Source organism: Schistocerca piceifrons, chromosome X (assembly GCF_021461385.2).
Source record: "Schistocerca piceifrons isolate TAMUIC-IGC-003096 chromosome X, iqSchPice1.1, whole genome shotgun sequence".
Lineage (NCBI taxonomy): Eukaryota > Metazoa > Arthropoda > Insecta > Orthoptera > Acrididae > Schistocerca > Schistocerca piceifrons.
In genome coordinates, this window is record NC_060149.1 from 308822924 (window position 1) to 308844256 (window position 21333).

Genomic DNA, 21333 nt, shown 5'->3' on the forward strand with positions numbered 1-21333 from the left:
TCCTACAGTAAAATGTTCTCCCCATTATGTCTGACTACATTTGAAGCCACTAGTTAGACATGCCTTTTATGGTGCAATATTGGGTTTAATCAACTATTTTCTCATTGTAGAATCATTAGAAAAAGTATATTCCAATGTGTAGAATATACAGTCCATCTACTGGAATTGCTATGAGTTGTCAAGTGGTCATTTGAATGTGGCCTTAATTTTTTGGTACACGTTGCCTAATGTTGAACACTTAGTAATTATCCTAATATGTAAACTCTATTCATTGAAAGCAACATCTATCAGTCATGTATTATAATTGTGCAGTAACAAGTGTCATTCCTTCATGGCAAGCTTCAACGACCCCTTTCTTACTTGCAGTGGAGAGTCTATCTTGTGCTTGTTGTTATATGCAAAGTGGCAAATGAAAGTCTCAATTTGTCCTAAAAATTTATCAGTGGTTTATCATTTCACATAGGTTTAAAGGATTTTATCTAATTACATCACTAAAGAGCTTTGGTATCTTAAAATGGTTTACTGGATACATATAATTTATAGACATGTTGCCTATAATATATTAGCCTGGTTTTCTTTCTAGATTTGTATCACTGCAAATGTATGTCACAGTTTTGGCTGTCACTGTAAATGAATGAAAGTGCATATAGATGGTAGGTGACGAAAACCTCATAGCTCTATTTTGTTAAATTTTGCAGGCAAAGTAAAAACAGTTTACTAAAAAAAATATAAAGTGATACAGAAAGTTGCTACATTTGTAACTGTATAGTAGAAACCTAGTTATTAACAAATTAGAGAAATCCATGCACTTTCAAATCTCTCTTTGTTTATAGAATTACTGGTTACTGGAATATGAATCTTCACAGACAAATGGAGTTACGAGGTTTCCATTGCCTACCATCAATGTGCTGAAAGAGGAAACTGCATTAGTTTTGCAAACAAATTTTTTTTCTCATTGTGTTTATCTGTTACAATGATTCTGTTTGCAACCAGTCAATATGATGACTGTGACATACTTTATATAGTCTGACAAGGAGACCATCAGAGTTTTTAATCACGAATTTTGATGAGTCTTAGGTATGTCCTAGAGGGACCTGTCCTGGGTATCTGGCTAACAGCTTTTCGGGCGACGGCTCTAGTTACTCAGGAAATTGATGCTGAAGTTTTAAATGTACCTCCTGTACCTGTAACTTCAGTAATGTTTCAAGCAAGTGATCATAGTGCAGCAGTTAAAGTTTATGACCACCGTGCTGGTGACGTGGCTTCAAATCCTGCCTGTGTACTTTATTTATTTATTTATTTATTTATTTATATATTCATTCATTTTTTATTCATTTTATTTCATCATGCAGATTGTCATTAAATGGTATTTTTCATCCAAAGTTATTAAAAAATAGTCATTTTCACCATAATAGTTTCGTTAATAAATCAGTCATTGCTGCAGACATTCTTCAAATGTGTGTTCTGTTTGTTATAGAATAGAGTACAGAGTTGTCTTGCTCACTATCGCTTTCATCGCTTGCTGTGCTAGAACAGAATTGTGGATGGTATTTGTCACAGAAGCAACTTGCAGGCCCATGGATTTTTCAGAAGCAATACTAGAAGACACAGTTTGTTTAAACTCAAAAATAGTACCTCTCCGATCAGCTGTGATGCAAACCATGCCTATCTGACCATTCCTATGAAAACAGGTGCACTAAATTGATGCAGAATTTAAGAACATATTTGTATTCTATGACACTTTAGTAAGTCAGGAGCATTTTGAATTTCTTTCTTTTTTCCCCTTTTTTTTGTGAAAATTTTAATCTGTCTGTAAAAATAAACATCACAGTGTTAACAAAGTGGAGTGCATTTGGGTGGGTTAATATTTATGGTACAGGTGCATACATACAATTCATCTATAAAAATTTGATCACAAACTGTCTGATCACTCTGCCCTCTCTACATGTCAATGATGTAAGGAAATTTCTCACATCACATGTATGGAAGAATGACGGATGTTAAAAACTCTTCATGGAAAGCTCTTTCATGAACTTCCCTGATTTGTTACAGGCCACAATAACTGTTTTAGTAAATTTTTGAGTCAACTAGTCAACTCATTTTTGAACAATCTGAATAAATTTTTCTGATGGTTGTTGCATACATAAGAAAATGTAAGGAAATATATTTCCTGGTGCAGTTATATTATACTGTGAAGGGATCATTAATTTTGTTAAAATCAGTGTTCACTTCATGTTCCACAAGGTATCTATTGTATGTGAATTGCTACTAGCAACTGATATTATCAGTATTAATTACGTAAGAAAGATCAAAATTAGGGGTGAGTACTTTCGTTTGTGTCTGGAATCCTTCCATGGTTGCTAATAATTGTCCATCATTGAGATATCTTTGGAGCTCTCTAAATATATGGAGTTTTACTAGGAATCACAAATGGAACACACATTTGAAGAAAGTGTGCTGTAATTACTGATTTATTAATGAAATTACTACAGTGAAAATGACCAATTTTTAATAAATTTTAATGACGTACCTTAAATGATACTCTGTATGATGAAATTGAAATAAATAAATAAATAAATACGTAAAGGGTTTGAATCCTTACTGACAATGTGGTAGTCGTGAGCCTTAGCCCATGAACTGCACTCGCTTGTTGGGAACATAATTAACATTATTGATATAAGATGTACACTTAAAACTTTAACATGGATTTTCTCAGAAACTGGGGGTCTAGAGTGGCCTTGTGATTAATTGAATGTTGAACTATAAGCTTGGTTTCTTACGTTATTTCTCGGAAAGTTATTACCATATGTAGTAAAAAATCCATTGATTTTCGCATAGAAATAAAGTTTCTCTTAATATTTTTTGTGATCATTTGTACTTTTTTCAGGCTTTGGAATATACGGAAAACTCAACTCTTGTTTGCAAATCTGTCTGAGGTGATACTGTGTACTGAAATTATCCCGTACATGATGAAATTTTTTCAGTACTGTTCTATGAAAGGTAAGTTTACAGTTAAAGAGAATGTGAATGTGTGTGTGTGTGTGTGTGTGTGTGTGTGTGTGTGTGTGTGTGTGTGTGTGTGTGTGTGTGTGTGTGTGTGTGTGTGTGTGTAAAAAATGTTATTAGATAGTAACATAATGATGATTTTTACCCGCACACCCACCTTCTACGTGCTCCCCAAAATCCACAAACCCGACAATCATGGACATGCCATTGTAGCTGGCTCTTGTGTTCCCACTGAAGTAATTTCGCTACTATTGACCAACACATCTAACCAATTGCCTGAAACCTAGCCTCCCACATCAAAAATACTAACCACTTCCTTCACCGACTTTCCATCATCCTCACCCTTTTACCTCCTGGATCCCTACATGTCACTGTTGATGCGCTCTACACTAACATCCCTAGTGCCCATGGCCTTGCCGCTATCAAACACTACCTCTCCTGACGTCCTGTAGATTCCAAACCTACCACCTCATTCCTTATATACCCCATAACTACTTCTCCTTTGACAGGAAGGTTTAGAAATAAGTCTGCAGCACCGCAATGGACACTCACATGATACCCTCATTGCCAACCTGTTTATGGGCTATCTAGAGGAGACCTTCCTGTTCTCCCAAAACTCCTAACCTGTAGTCTGGTTTCCTTCACAACCTCAACACCTGTTCTCCCATCCACTTCACCTCGTCCTCCCCAACCCAATGCACCACCTTCCTGGGTGTTGGCCTCCACCTCTCTGATGACTCCATCCACAACTCTGTCCACATTAAACCCACTATAGTCCATGACAGCATTGATGGCCTTTGGGCCAGGGATGCACAGTAGGCAGCTGCGCAGCTAGGCAATGAGCACTCAGTCAGTTTCCTCATTCCGTACTGTATGAACTCCTGTCATATTTGAGTGATATGTCACATTTTACAAATGCAAATTTCAATTGAAAGATTTCTGTGGTATTCTGTGAGTTTTATCATAATGATTGAAACACCTAGAAGGTGGCAAATGTTTCACCAACAGCCAAGGCACCTTATTTTTTAGATGTACTCATTCTTTGTACGTGATGCAGTTTTCAGATGATCATTTCGTGAAGTATATGTGGGGAAAGTAATATGTTGTCCGACTCTTCCCAGAAAGTGCCATCTCGAAGTTTCAGTAATAAAGCTCTCCGTGATGGCCAACACCTCTCTTGTAGTGTCTGCTAATGAAGTTTGTTGAGACTCTCCGTAATATTCTTGCACTGACTAAATGATCCCGTGATGAAATGTGTTACTATCTGCTGCATCTTCTGTTGTGTTGGCAGAAGAGCCAACACCGTGTTACTATTGGAGGCCGAAATACACGCGTTTTAGCTTGTGCAGGCTGGCGTGAGGAGGGAAGGACTATACTGACGCGAGGTCTGGAACGTGACAAGGAATTAGAATTCAGAAAGCGGGCATAATTAGTTTGATACTTAACTTTAATCCATTAATGATGAATGTCGCTCTTGACGGTACACGATTCACAATATTATCTGTCCAGAATACATTCATAGTAACTGAATATGGCGCCTTGCTAGGTCGTAGCAAATGACGTAGCTGAAGGCTATGCTAAACTGTCGTCTCTGCAAATGAGAGTGTATGTAGACAGTGACCCATCGCTAGTAAAGTTGGCTGTACCACTGGGGCGAGTGCTAGGGAATCTCTCTAGACTAGATCTGCCATGTGGCGGCGCTTGGTCTGCAATAACTGATAGTGACGACACGCGGGTCCGACGTATACTAACGGACCGCGGCCGATTTAAAGGCTACCACCTAGCAAGTGTGGTGTCCGGCGGTGACGCCACATCTTCTTATCTCTTCTAGCAGTATTACCTGGCAAAGGTCCCAGATTGATGAACAATGCCCAAGAATTAGACAAACAAGTGCCTTGTAATCCACTTCTGTAGTCGATGAATTAAATTTCCTTAAGATTCTTCCTACGAATCTGTGTGGCGTTTGCTTTTATTATTTGTTTTATGTATTCATTCCACTTAAGGTCCTAGATATTTTACGGTAATTACTGTTTCCAGCAATTTCTCATCAATAATGTAGTTGTGCAGAAGTGGATTTCTTTTCCTGTATATGTGCAATATCGTACATTTATTTACATTCAGGATCAACTGCCAGTCCCTGCACCATTTATCAAACCTCTGTAGGTCCTGCAAATCATTACTGTTTTTTGGCATTGCTACCTTCTCACAGACAACTGCATTATCTGCGAACAGCCTTAAAGAGTGGTCAGTGCGACAGAATGTCAATCCAAAGGGCCCAGATTTGATTCACGGCTGCGTTGGAGATTTTCTCCACTCAGGGACTGGGTGTTGTGTTGTCCTAATCATCATCATTGTTTCATTCCCATCGATGCGCAAGTCACTGAAGTGGCGTCAAATCGAAAGATTTGCACCCGGCGAACGATCTACACCGTCAGGTGGCCCTAGTCACACGACATCATCATTATCATCAGCCTTAAAGAGCTTCTGATGCATTGAACTCTATGATTTACATATGTTGTGAACAGCAATGGTACCATCAAACTTTGTTGGGGTACTTGCAAAGTTACCCTTACATCTGTTGATTTTGTTCCTTTAAGAGCAACATGTTGAGTTCTGTCTACAAGTAAGTCTTGAATCCAGTCGCAAATCTGGAGTGGACTTGGTAAGCTTGAATCTTTCCTTCTTCTTCTTCTTCTTCTTCTTCTTCTTCTTCTTCTTCTTTCATAACTGTATTAAATGTCTTCCTGAAGTCAAGGAACAGGGCATCAACCTGAGCGCTGATGTCTACTGTGCCATGGTTTTGATGGATGAATAGAGCAGTCTGAGTTTTGCAGGATCTCCATTTGCTGACTCCATGCTGATTTTTATAAAGGTGATTTTTGTTCTCCAAAATGCCACAGTGCCTGGGCATAACACTTGATGTCAACAATATAAGCCTGTAATTATGCCAGACTATTTTGTAGTTAGGCAACCTTAGATTAGATTTTATGTTTTTAACTGTAAAGAAATTTCCAAAAATTCTTTAAAATTTTTTTGAAAATGAATGAAAATTCTTCAAGGCCACTTTAGGTATATACAGGTTTCTTTATTGTGCAGTACAACCGGTTTCACAGTTTGTAGGTGCATCTTCAGTTGATAATCGCTTTTCACTTCATAAGGCTAGAGAGAGTGTATGACATCCCAATGTTCAAGTTGTAAACCAATTCATGAGTTCGTGTTAGTACTTCTCAATGATCTATTCTACCATGTGACTGTCACAGCTGCCCATTGTAATGGATACAGTACAAGATGGACTCTCAATAGCCTGGTACAAGAACCTGTCACCTGATGACCACATTAAACTTTCATAGCTCAGTTACCACAGTCTTAGCACAGTTTTATTATTGATCTATATTAACTATGGCTTTATCTACCTGGCAGAGATCTTGTATGTGCTTACTGCACTCCTGTTTTAATAGGACTAAATTTAATGAGGAGTCAGCTTATTAGACAATGAGTCTGTTATAACACTGCTTTGGTACTTGTTGGAGCATGAGTTTTGACTCTCTTGACATTCATCAGACAGTGTATAAGTTTCACGTTCAGCCATTTGATGATCATGCAGTTAATTGGTTTACAACTTGTAAATTGGCACATTGTAAATTCTCTCTAGCCTTATGAAGTGAAAAGCAATTATTATCTGAAGATGCTCCTATAATAGTGTGGAACCAGTTGTGTTGCCTAATAAAGGACTCTGTATACAGCTAATGTGTCCTTAAAGAATTTTCATTCATTTTGAAATTTTTAAAGAGTTTTAAGATTATTTTGGAGAATTTTTGGAAATTTCTTCACAGTAACAGTCTATAAATTGTCCATGTGTTGCGCAACCCTTCTTGAAGACAGGAATGACATGCACACACACCCACACAAAGAATTGCCATTAGAAAACCTAAATCTTGGAGCAGATCAGGAGAATGCCCAAAACTTTCAAATTGATGCACACTCTGGTGCAGATTGAAAATTTATTCTGGAATCAATCGCCTAGGCTCTGGTGAAGTCGTGTCTCCACAAGATCCATCCTTCCAGTAGTGCAGTCCTGCGTGGTATGCAGGACAACTTTTGTGAAGTTTGGAAAGTAGGAGATAATGTACTGGTGGAAGTAAAGCTGTGATAGCAGGTTGAGTCTTGCTTGGATAGCTCGGTAGGTGGAGCACTTACCTGCGAAAGACAAAGGCCACAGGTTTAAATCTCTATCTGGCACACAGCTTTAATCTGCCAAGGAGTTTGAAATATGAACACACTGTGGTGCAGAGTCAAAATACATTCTGGAAACAATTTCCCTTAATTTTTAGCCGTACTCATCTCAACCTATTGTACTAAGAATGCTCAATACTAAGATACTGAGCATCCAAGACAAATCCTATCACGATACTTACTTCATTATTAAAAACAAGTAAAAGTTACTACAGATATCTATTTTGCTAGTCCACGTCATGTGGCACGTCATAAGTAGTGTAAAAATCACATAATTTGATTGACACACTGTGGAAACTTATGTACTTACATGCACACATAACAAATATATTCATATTTGACCTAGAGACAGATATAATTACATCACTGTCATAACATTGTTAACATGGATCTGCTGCATATTTTTCTAAGATCTTGGCATGGAAAATGTGTTTAACTAAGCCTTTGACGTTGCAAGGAAGCCTGGTACTTGAAGGAGAATAATGTCTATTCCGTTTCAGTATTTTAGTGTGGAAGGATAATAAGCTCAGAAAAAGAATATTTGGTTTGTCAATTCAAGAAAGTTTTAATAAATATTAACTGAATTTTCCATCAGTGCTTGTCAGAATGTGACAGCAATATCAAAAATGAAATCCTGTCATGATCTGTAAAATATTATTTCTGCATAACCTACAATTTCAATACTTTAATGTGCAAATATTGTCTCATTGTATGCATTTCTGTATCCGTATCATTAATAACTCCATATCATTAATAACTGTGCAAGGCTCATTTCACACAGCTGATACTTGCACGTACCTAGGATTGCAGCTGGACCATTAACGACTGTGTATCTTTCCCTTTGATTATCCTGTGTCAGCAGTTTGTTGTTGCTACTACTGTACCTATTCTTTGAAGTGCTGGAAATCTTATAATGGATCGACAAAAATAAAATAGCTTTCCACAATTTATCATTTATTATTTTAAAAAGTCTACATTTGTTGGTTGCCTTTACTGGCTACCATCACATAATGAGCACAATTATTATTATTTTTATGTACATTTGTTGCAGACAATTTTCTTACATGTAGGACACTTTACAAATGATTTGTTTCCTTCACAGTTAGACTTTACAATGCAATTTGTTCGCTTTTCTTGCCTCTCAAGAACGTCTTTGGCTGTGACAGAGGTACTAGTCTTCCTGGTTGCTGCATACTTCTCAGCAAGTTCCTCCGCCTGCTGCAGTATGAAATCACTGTGCTTCAACTTTTTCTCATTTAAAGCATTGTACAATACCCAGGCATTTATCCCAGCCAAATTCAGCACGTTGTAAAATGTGTGAACAGGCCTATGTCTCGAGGGTGCTTTGATAGAGTATTTGTGAGTTGTTTGGTCAACCATGTCCCCTCCATATTTAGAGCTGTTAGAAAACATAACTGTATCTGGCTTCTTTTTCAAACCATCTTCAATTTTAATGTAAGGATGCATAGTGCTGAGAATCAGGACATTTTTGTTGCTCTTTCCCTGGTAAACTGTCAGTGTGGTAGCATTCTTCTTCAACAATACTGTGCTGTATAATACTTCTTTTGCCTTCTTGATACAGACTGGGATTTTCCTGCAAGATCGATTTATGATGCTTACTAGACTTGTAGCATTTGCCGAGAGAGAGCCAAGTAGGTGAAAAAATTGTCACATGGGACATTTCTTCCTTTATTGAGTTAAGGTTGCATCAACTTTTTCAGAACATTATTGCCAAGATGCTCATCACTCGACCTAGTGTCATCCTTTCCTAGATAAGGGAAAGCATTCACAATATATTTGGAGTCTCTATCTACTGCTGTCCAATGCTTCTGCCCATATTTGTCTGGTTTTGAGGCCATGAACTGTGTGAATCTGCAGTGGAACTTTGAAGGAAACAGACGTTTGTCGATTGTTATATATGGATTCGGTAAGTAGCTACATTGTGTGTTCACAATGAAGTCTTAGCATATTTCTGATATCACAGCAAACTTATCTTCTTCAGTTGTTCTGATTTTATGGATCTAATGTCAAATCTGAGATAACGCATAATCTCTCTGGATCTGTCAAAAGCAATTGTTGACTTCACAAAATTAATTCCCAACTTCATTGACCACAATGTGTCTAGTTCAAAGCTCTTCACTTCTGTAGCACCATGGACGTACAATACAGCTATAAAAGCTTTCAGTTCTTCAGTGTTCATAGTCCAATCATCTGAACCCATTACAATGTGTCTCAGAATTTTGTCATCGGGCAAAGAGATAGAATGGAGTATTGTGATTGTTAACCAAACACAATGTACCATTAAACATGAAGCTATATGAAAACTGCGATTATTATAGAGGCTGCAGCAGAGGGGTCAGAACTGACCCATCCGCGGTTCTAGGTGAATCTTCATATTCCTTTTTTAAGGTTTTCCCACAAATTTAAAATTAAGTATAACCGGTAATTACCTTATTTCATAAAAAGTCACAGAATTTCAGCACTGAAGGCAATAATGCAAAATTCAGTTGTCACCTTGTAAGCTGACAGACCTGTGAACAGTCATTCACAAATTGAAAAATAATTTGAAGTATTTGTTGAATGAATGCCATACATCATCATGGGAGTGGATTTCCAGATTTATATAGTCTGTTGTCATTGTCAGAATCACCATCATCATCATCATCATCATCATCATCATCATCATCATCTGCAACAGCATGAGTATCAGACTAGCTGTTCTTTAGTTTTCATGTTTCATTTCGTAGATCAGGAAACTTACATCACTCATTAATCAATAATTACCTAGCAAGAGATTGCAATCAAATATGCTGACTTACACAGAACTGTACAGACTTAAATCTGGGTGCTAACTGACCAGATGAGCAAACTGATTAACAGTTAACATAGTAATTGTGTTACTATGTTGGGTGACAGAGAAAAATGGGGATTTTGAGACACCCAATAAAAATAGAAAAAATTCAATTAAAAATTGGTAGTAATTGAACCACTAAAACTTGTCTTTTAAGAGACAGTAATGAAAATTTTCAGTGTTTGAGAATTATGTTTTGTAGATGGCATCTTCCTGTGTGTGTACATTCTTCCAATCAGCTCTTGAGTTCCTCATTGAGTGCTGAAATATTGCAGCTGGGATACCATGAATTTCATCTTGAATTCTTTGTTGAAATTCATCCAGTGTTCTTGGCTGAGTCACATACACCTGATTCTTAAGGTAGCCCCACAAGAAAAAATCACAAATAGACAATTTTAATAATCTTGTGGGCCAGATAATGCCAACAAATCTTGAAATGACATGGTTACCGGACCATTCCCACACAGCTGCAATTCAATACCTTGCAGTGTGCGATGTCACACCGTCTCGTTGAAATCAAGTTATGTGAAGTTGTGGATTATTTTTCACTGTAGGTTCATCAAAAAGTTGCAACATCTGATCTTACCAAACCAAAGTGACCGTCACTGTGATCCACTCATTATTTTCGAAAAAGTAAGGTCTGATGACTTCGTGTGATGAAACTACTCTCCATACTGTTACCTTACTGACTTGTGAAGAGCATTCATGAACTTAATTAGGGTTGCTGTCTGCCTACTAACTGTAGTTCTGCTTATTCACGTAACCTGTGAAATGAAAATGGCCCTCATCTGACATCCAGAATTATTGTACTGCTGCCAATGTACATTTTGCGTAAGAATCAAGAAGCTTCCTTACTTATCTTGCATTTATTGCAAGTGACTGGAAAAAAGCACAGGTGACCCCTGTATGTAAGAAGGGTAAAAGAACAGACCTTCACAATTACAGACCAATAGCTTTACCATCAGTTTGCTGCAGAATTCTTGAACATATTATAAGATAAAATATAGTAAATTTCCTTGAGAGGGAAAAGCTTCTGTCCAATAACCAGCACAGTTTTAGAATGCATTGCTCATGTAAAACTCAGCTTACCATCTCCTTACATGATGACCTATGAACTGTGGACAAAGGGCAACAGGCGGATTCCATATTCCTAGATTTGCAGAAAGCATTTGATGCACTGCCCCATTGCAGACTGTGAATGAAGGTTTTAGCTTATGGAATAGGTTGTAGGAAAAACAGTGATGTAATATTTGAATACAATGTTAGCAGTGTACTGCATGACACAGTCATGTCAATTAAATATCCAGGTATAACATTGTACTGAGCGTGTAAGGAGGGTAGTGGGAAAGGTGAATGGTCGACTTCAGTTAATTGGGAGAATTTTAGGAGAGTGTGGCCAATATGTAAACAAGATCATGTATAGGACACTACTTTGCCTCATTCTAGAGCACTGCTCGATTGTTTGGGATCCCCACGAGGTTGGATTAAAAGACGACATCGAAACAATTCAAAGGCAGACTGCCTTGGTACGTTCAATCAACATGTGAGTATCAGAAAGATGCTTCATGAACTCAAGTGGAAATCCCTTGAGGGAAGATGTTGTTCTTTTCATGGAAAACTATTGAGAAAATTTAGACACACGGCATTTGAAACTGACTGCAGAATTAGTCTACTGCCACCAACATACTTTTACATAAGGACAACAAAGATCAGAAAAATTAGGGCTCATACAGAGGCATATAGATAACCGTTTTTCTCTCACTGTCTTTGCTAGTGGAAAAGGAAAAGAAGTGACCAGTAACACTACAAGGTGCCTGCCACTCACCATACTTATTATGGTGGCTTGTGGTGTATGTATGTATGTAGATGTAGATTTAGATGTATATGTAGATGAAGATGTAGGAGGAGCTCCACAGCTTGTCCAAAAATACATTGTCTTTATTTATGTTTGTCATAATTTCTGGCAGAATGCTAATCACAACAGTGAATCATTTTTGGTCAGTCGTTTCATGATCTCCAGTTTGTACGGATGCAATTTTAAATCAAAATGTAGGATTCGGCAAATGCTGTCTTGGGGCATTCCGCTCGTAGCTACTTGCTTACAAACTGAATATTGTGGGCTCTGTAAGACTGAAACACATACAACTTTGATGTTGTGTGCAGTGCAAGCACTTCTTGGTCATCCTATCAGTTTCTTTTTTCTCTTCACAATTTTTAATCAGAGCTTTTTTTGCATTTTCAAGAGAACTCGACTGTGACACACAAGTTGGAAAAATGTCAGGAGTCCCTCTACGTACTTTTCATGGTATCATTGTTTTTGTAAAACATTTTTATGGCAAAAGCGTATTCTTGACCATTCCACAAATTGATGATTCTGAATGGTGAGATTGTTTACAGCTCAAGGTCCCTGTGCACCAGTGCTGCCAACTGTATATGGCTGCCACCATGGCTGTTTTTCTACATCATCCTACATGTGTAATCATTGAAGGCTCATCTCTGGCTGCCTTGAAAATAATACTGATTGAGACAAAACATTTTGTACTCGTGGATTGGTAGCTATGGACTACCTGTGGCCTGGTGCATGACATCCGTCTGTATGCAACAGACATTACTACATGTTAAAATATAAACCTGTTACAGTTTAGATATTAACATAAAAGATAGGAAAAGTGGATAATACATGAGCACATTAGATAGAGAAGTTTTTTGATTAACAGTTAGTGCGATCTCCTTAAAGGGTATAAACTGTGGTTTTATTTTATGGGGCAGACATTTAACTAGGAAAATTTCACATTTATGGAAACAGAAAAATTAAGACTATGTTGTTGATGATACTGTGGCAACTCCTTTCCTTGCCTCCATGGTAGCAGCAGATGACAGGCTCATAGACTGGAAACCAGCCCTCCAGCACACTCGGTGGTCACTTCCACCAGAGGGAGAACTTAGATGGCCACACTTTCTGGATTTTAGGCACACTGAACTGTTGCTCCACCAGTCTCTTGGTTCAGTCCAACAAGGCAACATCGCTGGTCGTGCTCTTAGCAGCTTGCCCGCGCAATGTCATGTGGCCCGCATTGCCGTCTGCCGCATTTTGCTGGGGTATGCGTGAACTGCAGAATTATTATGCCACACTCATCATAGTCATCATCCTGTCATGGTCCATTCAATAAGAGGAGTGCTACCACGTTTTTTCCACACTGCCTTCCAGAGCTGCATCTTCTCGAGGTGATGCTACTGACTACAGGAGTACAAAGCCCAATTCTGGATGCCTGGTCGCCCAATTGGAATACTGTGTGCAGTGCAGTGCAAATAGTGCTGTGAAGTGCAGTGCACACCGAGACTACCAGGCTGATTTATTACTATTCTATCCGTGACCATTTTGGCACCTCTTTTCCGCCAAGCACACCATTGAAGCGGTCTTTCCATGCCACTGTATGGTGCCGAGCAAAGGTTGTGAGCAACTCGTGGTCCTGCCAGTCCAGACCCTCCTCGATTAAGAGGTATTAGATAATTTCAAATTTACTGAAGTCGTTAGCTTTTGGGTTAATATGTTAGAACCAACCAGCGGCTCTTCCAGCACACCCCATCATGATTAGTTTTCTTAACTAGCACACTGCTTAGGAATGTGTGCCCCTTAGGTGTGTGGAAAGGTACATAAACAGTCCCTTCAACACAATGGGATGGCAACCTGTTTTTGAGCACTTTTCAGAACCAGTTTCATAAGGTATCATTTTGTGATAACTTATCGGCTCGTAAGATAAATATTGCTATGTCCTCTGAGAGTGTGAAAGCAAATTCCTTGGTCACTTCATGTGGTAGAGCTCAACAGTGTTGATAACGTGAACCTTAGATACGTTTGTCAGTGTAGGCATAAAATCCTAATCTCTCTGCATCACTGAGACCATCATTGATCTGATGGACACCATCCAGCGATTTGGGTATGGAATACACTGGGGAAGCCATAGATCACATAACTTTTTATATGCTTGGCACCTTTCCGTGAATTGTGCACACTATGATATTAGTAAATAACTTCTGGATGTTCAGTGTAAAGCAATTTGAATTGCAGCAATATATGTTCATTCATGATGTCTTTGTTTTTATTTTATTTTATTTTTTTTTTTTCCAGTTCCAAAATGTAGCCATGGATTCTACACACATGATCACCATCATTTGTAAGTAATCTTATTAAATGTGTGAAAAATTGTTTGTCCAGTTAGTGTTCGTTGTGTGCTGCTGTATTTTTAAAGAAAGTCTCTTTTTAAAAGTCAGTATTGTGAAAACGATAGATTGCTATTCACCGTATAGTGGAGCTGTTGAGTTGCAGACAGGCACAACAAAAAGACTGCTAAACAGGTAAGCTTTCAGCCAAAATGTCTTCTTCTGAATTAGACAATGTACACACATACATTCACACAAATGCAACTCACAAACATATCACCACTGTCTCTGGATGTCAAGGTCAAAGTGGTCATGTGTGTGAGTTGTGTTTGCATGAATGTCTGTGTGTATGTTGTTTAATTTAAGACGAGGCTTTGGCTGATAGCTTACTTGTTTAACAGTCTTTTTGCTGTGCCTGTCTGGAAGTCATCTCCATCATATGGCGAGTAGCAATCTATCCTTTTCATAATATTGTCATTATTCCAACCTGGATTTTCCATGGTTCATTTTCTTTTTTTAAAAGATGATTTGTAGACCTGCAGCTGATGTATCATTTGTGTGTTTTCTGCTATAGTTTGTGACGATGTTCACCTTCTTTATTTCTTCGTTGATCGTCCTCGATGTCAATGTACTGGCTGAAACAATATGGTGTGGAAGTGCAGTACTGTCTACTGTAAATGGTGTAGCCAACAGGTGCACATTTGCATTTCTCAGTTGCTTACTTTCATTTTTCACAGCCCCCCATATACACATTTGTATGACCAGTGCACTATTGTTTAACTTTCGATAAGCCTCATTAATAGGTTGCAGGCTAACATTCACATACTGCTACCATAGTTTACTACTGAACATGTATGAGCAGTAAAAACCTAACCAGAAAGTTCACAGTTCTTGAAAAATAGAAAAGTACTGGACTGACTGTCTCTTGATCAAAATCCGCGCCCTTATGTATCCTCACAATAATAGGTACTGGACTTACACATTGTTTGAAGTTAAATTTACAGAAATTACAATTAAAACTCAACTCATTAAATTAACTGAATACATCGAAAATTGGTTCTTTTTAATAGTTTCTCCTACTGCGAGGATTAACCCGAATTATTTGTTTAAATCATGAAATTAACATATATAGTTATGCAAACAATACTTTTGATGAAACTTTTAATTTCTTTGGAATTAATTAAGGGCTGGCTTTGCTAACATTTTCGAATAGAGCCAAATAGATCCTTTAAGAATACAATAAGTTGTTCCCCCAAATGTTTATAATTAGTACAGAATTTATATTTGTTTATACATCAACAATAGAATTTAAGTTATGAAACAATTATTGATTTCGCCCTGCAGTGAAAGATACTAACTAGGAATAGTCAAAATGAATTAGAAAATCAATTACATACATAAAACTAAGCACAAAACTAGATCTGGTGTTATATTCTTCAAAAGTGAGAGCCAACCTTTCTCTTGTATGAAAATGCAGATTATACTCACGTATGTTATTGGTAAGTAGTTAAAATTGAAAAAACGAATTTAAGTGGGCAGATGGCAGAACAAGAGGAGAAATAAAAATATCCCAGCTTGTTTCATCACAAGTTCTAATTACCATTGCCTTTAAATGACATTAATGTATTTTCTCTGTGAGCTTTACTATATGCATTCTTGTAGCAATGTCTCTTAGGCTATGGCCACAGTGGACGTGCCTCGCTTGACGCCTAATATGTCGCGACTCGCCACGTGAATCACTTTGCTAAACTTAGGAGACCAACTGCACTGAGCACTAGGAGACAAAGCTAGTTGCTTCCGTGTCGGTAGATGAAAAGTCATGTTGGTTTGCTGGGATGCCACATTGTGGCTTCAAAGATTATAATACCTGAATGAGATTTTCACTCTGCAGCGGAGTGTGCACTGATGTGAAATTTCCTGGGTGGTTAAAACTGTGTGCCGGACTGAGACTCGAACTCCAGACCTTTGCGAGCACTTGCCCGCAAAAGGCAAAGGTCCCGAGTTCGAGTCTCGGTCCGGCACACAGTTTTAACCTGCCAGGAAATTTCATATCAGTGCACACTCTGCTGCAGAGTGAAAATCTCATTCTGGAAACATCAGCCAGACTGTCGCTATGCCATGTCTCCGCAATATCCTTTCTTTCAGGAGTGCTAGTTCTGCAAGGTTTGCAGGAGAGCTTCTGTGATAGATTTTGTCAGTAACATTCTATTAGTGGCCTAACTGTAGCAGTATGTAGAGTTATTTGTATGCTGCAAAATTATATCAATTGTGTATAACAAATTTTTCATTCATTTTTAGTGTTCTACAAATGGAGCAATGGAAGAATGAGTATGAATTGCAACATACTTACAAGAGTGTTCAGAGGATGGACAGTGCAAGTCACAAAATACAGAATGCAAGAAATTTTTCTCTGGTAACCAATACAGAAGCAGAAAGGAAACAGTTGGAAGAACCAGAGGCGGAGGAAGATGAAGTCATAATTGAAGAAGTTCATTCAGACTGAGTTGCAGCATTTCAGTGGCTCCTTCCTTTCATTTCAGGGGCTCGCTCCTTTTAGTGCAGAACTGTATTACTAAGTATGAAAGAAGTGTAATAATGTAAAATGCTCAATAAAGGTAGCATAGTCACACATACAGGAACCACTAATATATTCCATGGTTAACTGATAAACTGCATCATGTTGTGGAGATGGATCGTTAAAACAAATGCTATTAAATTCTCAGCATTGAAACAACTCTATATATGACATCTGAATCAAGAATAAGCTACAGTTCAGTCTCAGATTAGAACTAGTATTTGCTATTAAAAAACCTGAATCAGCATGTACTTTCTATTCGTATGTTATTAATTTTCATCATTTTGATGCTATCGTTACATAAAAATTATTTTTACTTCTGTCCGCCCACAATTAAAAGAGGCAGGCTGAGCATTGCACAGGTGTCTATCTAGTATTCTTCTTTATTTTTATTCAAGTTGATCAGTATAACTTATGTTTCCATTTAAAAATCATGATATTAACATTATCAGTCTATCTTGGTCTATGTGATATGATCTTGCTGTCAGTCTGTCGTGATATGTGTATATGATATGTAAAGTAGGATTTTTGACATCCAGTTTATATTCTGTTCATTAAACGATATACTTTATTTATTTAAAAACTGGCCTTTCATTACGCAGAGTTCTTAAAAATATGCCAATATAACATACAGAAAAAAATTTGTAGTTTTTTGTTTTAAACAGAGACTGCAGTTATGAAGTGTGTATCTTGTAAAACTAATTATATATTACACCTTACAGCATATATCTGAATTTGTTTATGTACAGTATTACCAATATTTTCATCACAGACAACAATGGTAATCTTTACTAAGAAGACACAAAATTAACAGAAAAATATATCGTGTAGAATTATGTTGAAATGTCGCCAAAACTGGCACTTATTTGCAATGGTTACTCTAAACTGCTTAAACATACAAACTTCGAAAATGTTTTTTTTTTTTTGTGTGTGTGTGTGTGTGTGTGTGTGTGTGTGTGTGTGTGTGTGTGTGTGTGTGTGTCATGTTCTTGTTTATGTGCCTTTCTGTGACTCAAAACCTCTACTTTTCAGTGATTTGTTACTTTTACTCCTTGAATTATGTGCATTCCAGCAAGACTTTCCACACCTGACCTATTTTTATCCCAATGGATTTGTGTTATGCAATGATTGATTCACCGTACAAAAAGTCACAAATAAGATGGTTTGAATTAAGTCTTCAGTTGTAGTCATGGCTCAAGAGTGTGGCACAGTGGTTAAGAAATAAAAAATAAATAAATTAAAAAAAACTGAACCCTTATTTCTGACATACTATGGAACACTATTATCAGGGTTGCCACAAGTTCTGGAAATGAGGGAATTTCAAACATGTCAAGGAAATCAGGGAAATTTGAAGGGAAAAAAACTGGAAAAATCTTGTTTTTTCATCTTTACGATGAGTTGCTGCCTATCCTCATTAGTGTTGATTCTCAGAGTATTCGTGCAAGTTATCTGTTGCATGGATTGATCATGACAGCTTAGGTTAGATTAGATTAAGTTTTTGTTCCATAGCCCCAAAAAATGATATGATTCTCGTGTGTGTGGAACATGTCGCAAAGTATAACATAAAAAACATAAAACGTTTGAATATAGTACTTACTACCTTATCATTTGTCAGGAGATTGTCAAAATAGGTGAATACATTACAGTAAACTGGAACTGCTAATACTTACAGAATTAGTAAAATTAATGAAACATTGTTATGCACTTTTAATACCTTTATCATACACAAAATATTCAACCTTGACTGCTGTGACTAAGTGTTGTCAAAACTGAAATCTAACAGACATTTTTACTTAAGCTGGTCTAACAGTCCCTGTTAAGATATTCATCTATAGAGTAGGAGGAGTAGCCTATCCAAAAATCTTTCAAACTCTGTTTAAACTGTTCTTTATCTGAAACCAAGTTTTTAATGGTTGCTGGCAGTTTATTGAAAACATGTATTCCTGAATTTGAATCCCTTTTTGGACCAAGGCAAGTGATTTTAGGTCTTCATGTAGATTGTTCCTATTCCTGGTATCAGTACTATGTATTGAACTATTGGTTGGAAACAGAGATACAGTATATTACTTGCAACAAATTTCATTAAGGAATAAATGTTCTGATAAGCAGTGGTTAGAATACAAAGTTCGTTGAACTGGTTTCTACATGATGGTCTTGAATTTACACCACAAACAATTCTTGTTACATGCTTTTGCATGCAAAAACTTTTGCTCGGTTTGTTTAGTTACTGCAGAATATGACCCCATATGAAATAATAGAATGAAAGTAAGCAAAGTATGCAAGTTTTTTATACCTCCTACACCTGACATCATTCTCACTGCAAATACAGACTTTTTTAGGCACTTCAGCAATTCTGTGGTATGCTGTTCCCAACTGAATTCACTATAGAGTTGTAATCCCAGAAATTTAATGCTGTAAACTGTCTACCTCTTCGATCTGCATGTCTTCATATGCTGTACAAATGCTGGAAAGAAATTTCTTACCGGTTCTGAACTGCATGTTGTGGGTCTTTTCAAACTTTAATGGCAGCGAATTAGCTTTAAACCATTTATTAATGTCGGTGAAAATTTAATTGTCAGCTATTTCTAAATCTGTACTTGACTTGCTGCTTATTTCAGTGTTTGTATCATCTGCAAACAAAACAAACTTAGCCTTTAATTTATTATCTAATGAATTAAGTACATTCTCACTGTAAGTGTAAATGGCTTTCTCTATATCAGAACCCTTAAGAAATCCAAACTGTGACGTGGACAATGTATTATTTGCAGTCAGATGCTTAAGGAGACACTTGAACACAACTTTTCCAAATATTTTTGAAAAAGCCGGCAAAAGTGAAATTGGTCAGTAGTTTCATGGTATCTCTTTATCCCCTTTCTTGTAGAAAGGCTTAACTTCAGCATATTTTAGCCAGCCTGGAAATGTTCCGCTGATAAGAGACTAAGTGCACAAATAACTTAAGATAGACAACTGGCATGAGCACTCTTTGATTAACTTTGTTGATGTGTTATCATAGCCACAACAATACTTAGATTTTAAGGATTTTATGATGGATACTACTTGTTTGGCAGGTGTGAGTGTTGTTTCCATTTTACTGAAGTTCTTTTGAAGGACTGGTCTCAGACACTCCATTGCACTGTTCGCTGAACCTGATAATCCCAAGTTGTCAGTAATAGAAATAAAGTACTTGTTTAAGAGGTTTGCAACACTACATCCACTTGTTACCAGTGTCTCATTTATTTTTAGAGCTATCTGTCCCTCTTCTCTTTTGGCTCCACCTGTCTCAGTCTTCACTATATCCCATACAGTTTTTTTTTTTTATTTTGTTGCCTGCTGTGATTATCTTTTTTTCATAATAAAGTTGCTTCAATTTCTGAGTTACTTGCTTCAATACTTTGCAGTATGCTTTGTAATGTATTAGGAAGCTAACATCAGAGCTGTTCCTAGATAGTAGATACAGTCCCCTTCTCATCCCACATGATATCCTTATTCCTTGTGTAGTCCATGGTGTTATTTTTTGACTTCTTTGTGATTTGTTTTGTTACGTTTAGGGGAAAACAGTTTTCAAAAGTAGAACTAACTTTATTAATGAATGCTTTGTATTTTCCATTTCGCTCCGCAGTATTGTAAACATCTTTGCAGTTAATGTCTTTGAACAATTTTCTGATTTCTCAATTTTTAATTGATTTATTACCCTCATATACTCAGATTTAATAGATTGTTTTATCCTGACAAGTTCCAACATTTAACCCAAGAGGCTGTATGTCATGATCATATAGCCCATTTACTATTGGTTTTGTGATATGACTTTTTTTCCCTAGGTTTTTCTACAAAGATATTATCAATAGTAATCTCAGAGCATTTACATATCCTGGTTGCAAAGTTCACAGTAGGAACTAAATTGAATGACAATGTTACTGCTTGCAAAAATTTTTCACTGACAGAGCTTTTCAGTAAATCCTCGTTAAAATCACCAGCAACACTATTTCCTTGTTTTTTACTGTGAGATGGGGCAATAGAGCTTCCAGGTTCTTTATGAAGAGGTTAAAATTTCCCAAAGGTGATCTTTATGTTCTTACTATTATAAAGGACTTATTATGAAATACTACGTCAGTTGCACAAGCTTCTAAGTGCAGCTGTGAGCAAAATTTATTAATATCAGTGTTATTGAAAACAAAATAGTTTCTGACAAATGTGGCAACTCTTCCTTTCTCCATATTTTCTGTACAGAAGTAAGAAGCTAACTTGAATCCTGTGACATTTAACATATGTTTACCAGAGGCTGTCTGCCTGAATTGTGTAGATTAAAATTTGCTTTATGACTGTTTTATCAATGTGAATGTCATTTTCAGCCTGTCTTTAAACATCTTTTCTTTCTGCCCTCCCTACCCCCAAAAAACTGCTGTTCTGTCACGTGTAACAACTGGTACTATACCACATGTGATTGTGCCCCCATTAAGTTATTTGCTATTAGCCCAGACAGTTTTCCCTTCCCTTCGTGTTGAGGTGA

The 21333-nt window shown here is 37.1% G+C and overlaps 1 protein-coding gene across 3 annotated transcripts in view; it reads left to right on the forward strand.

Moving 5' to 3' along the window:
• The window catches only part of LOC124721791 (cell cycle checkpoint protein RAD17), a 130409-nt gene extending 113525 nt beyond the window's left edge, over window positions 1-16884 (forward strand). For all 3 annotated transcript variants that reach the window (XM_047246910.1, XM_047246909.1, XM_047246908.1), the window contains 3 exons: window positions 2888-3000; window positions 14220-14265; window positions 16550-16884. In XM_047246910.1, coding sequence (XP_047102866.1) covers window positions 2888-3000; window positions 14220-14265; window positions 16550-16754 — 364 coding nt within the window. In that variant the 3' untranslated portion in view covers window positions 16755-16884. The remainder of the gene's footprint in view (window positions 1-2887; window positions 3001-14219; window positions 14266-16549) is intronic.
• Window positions 16885-21333: the final 4449 nt, after the last annotated feature.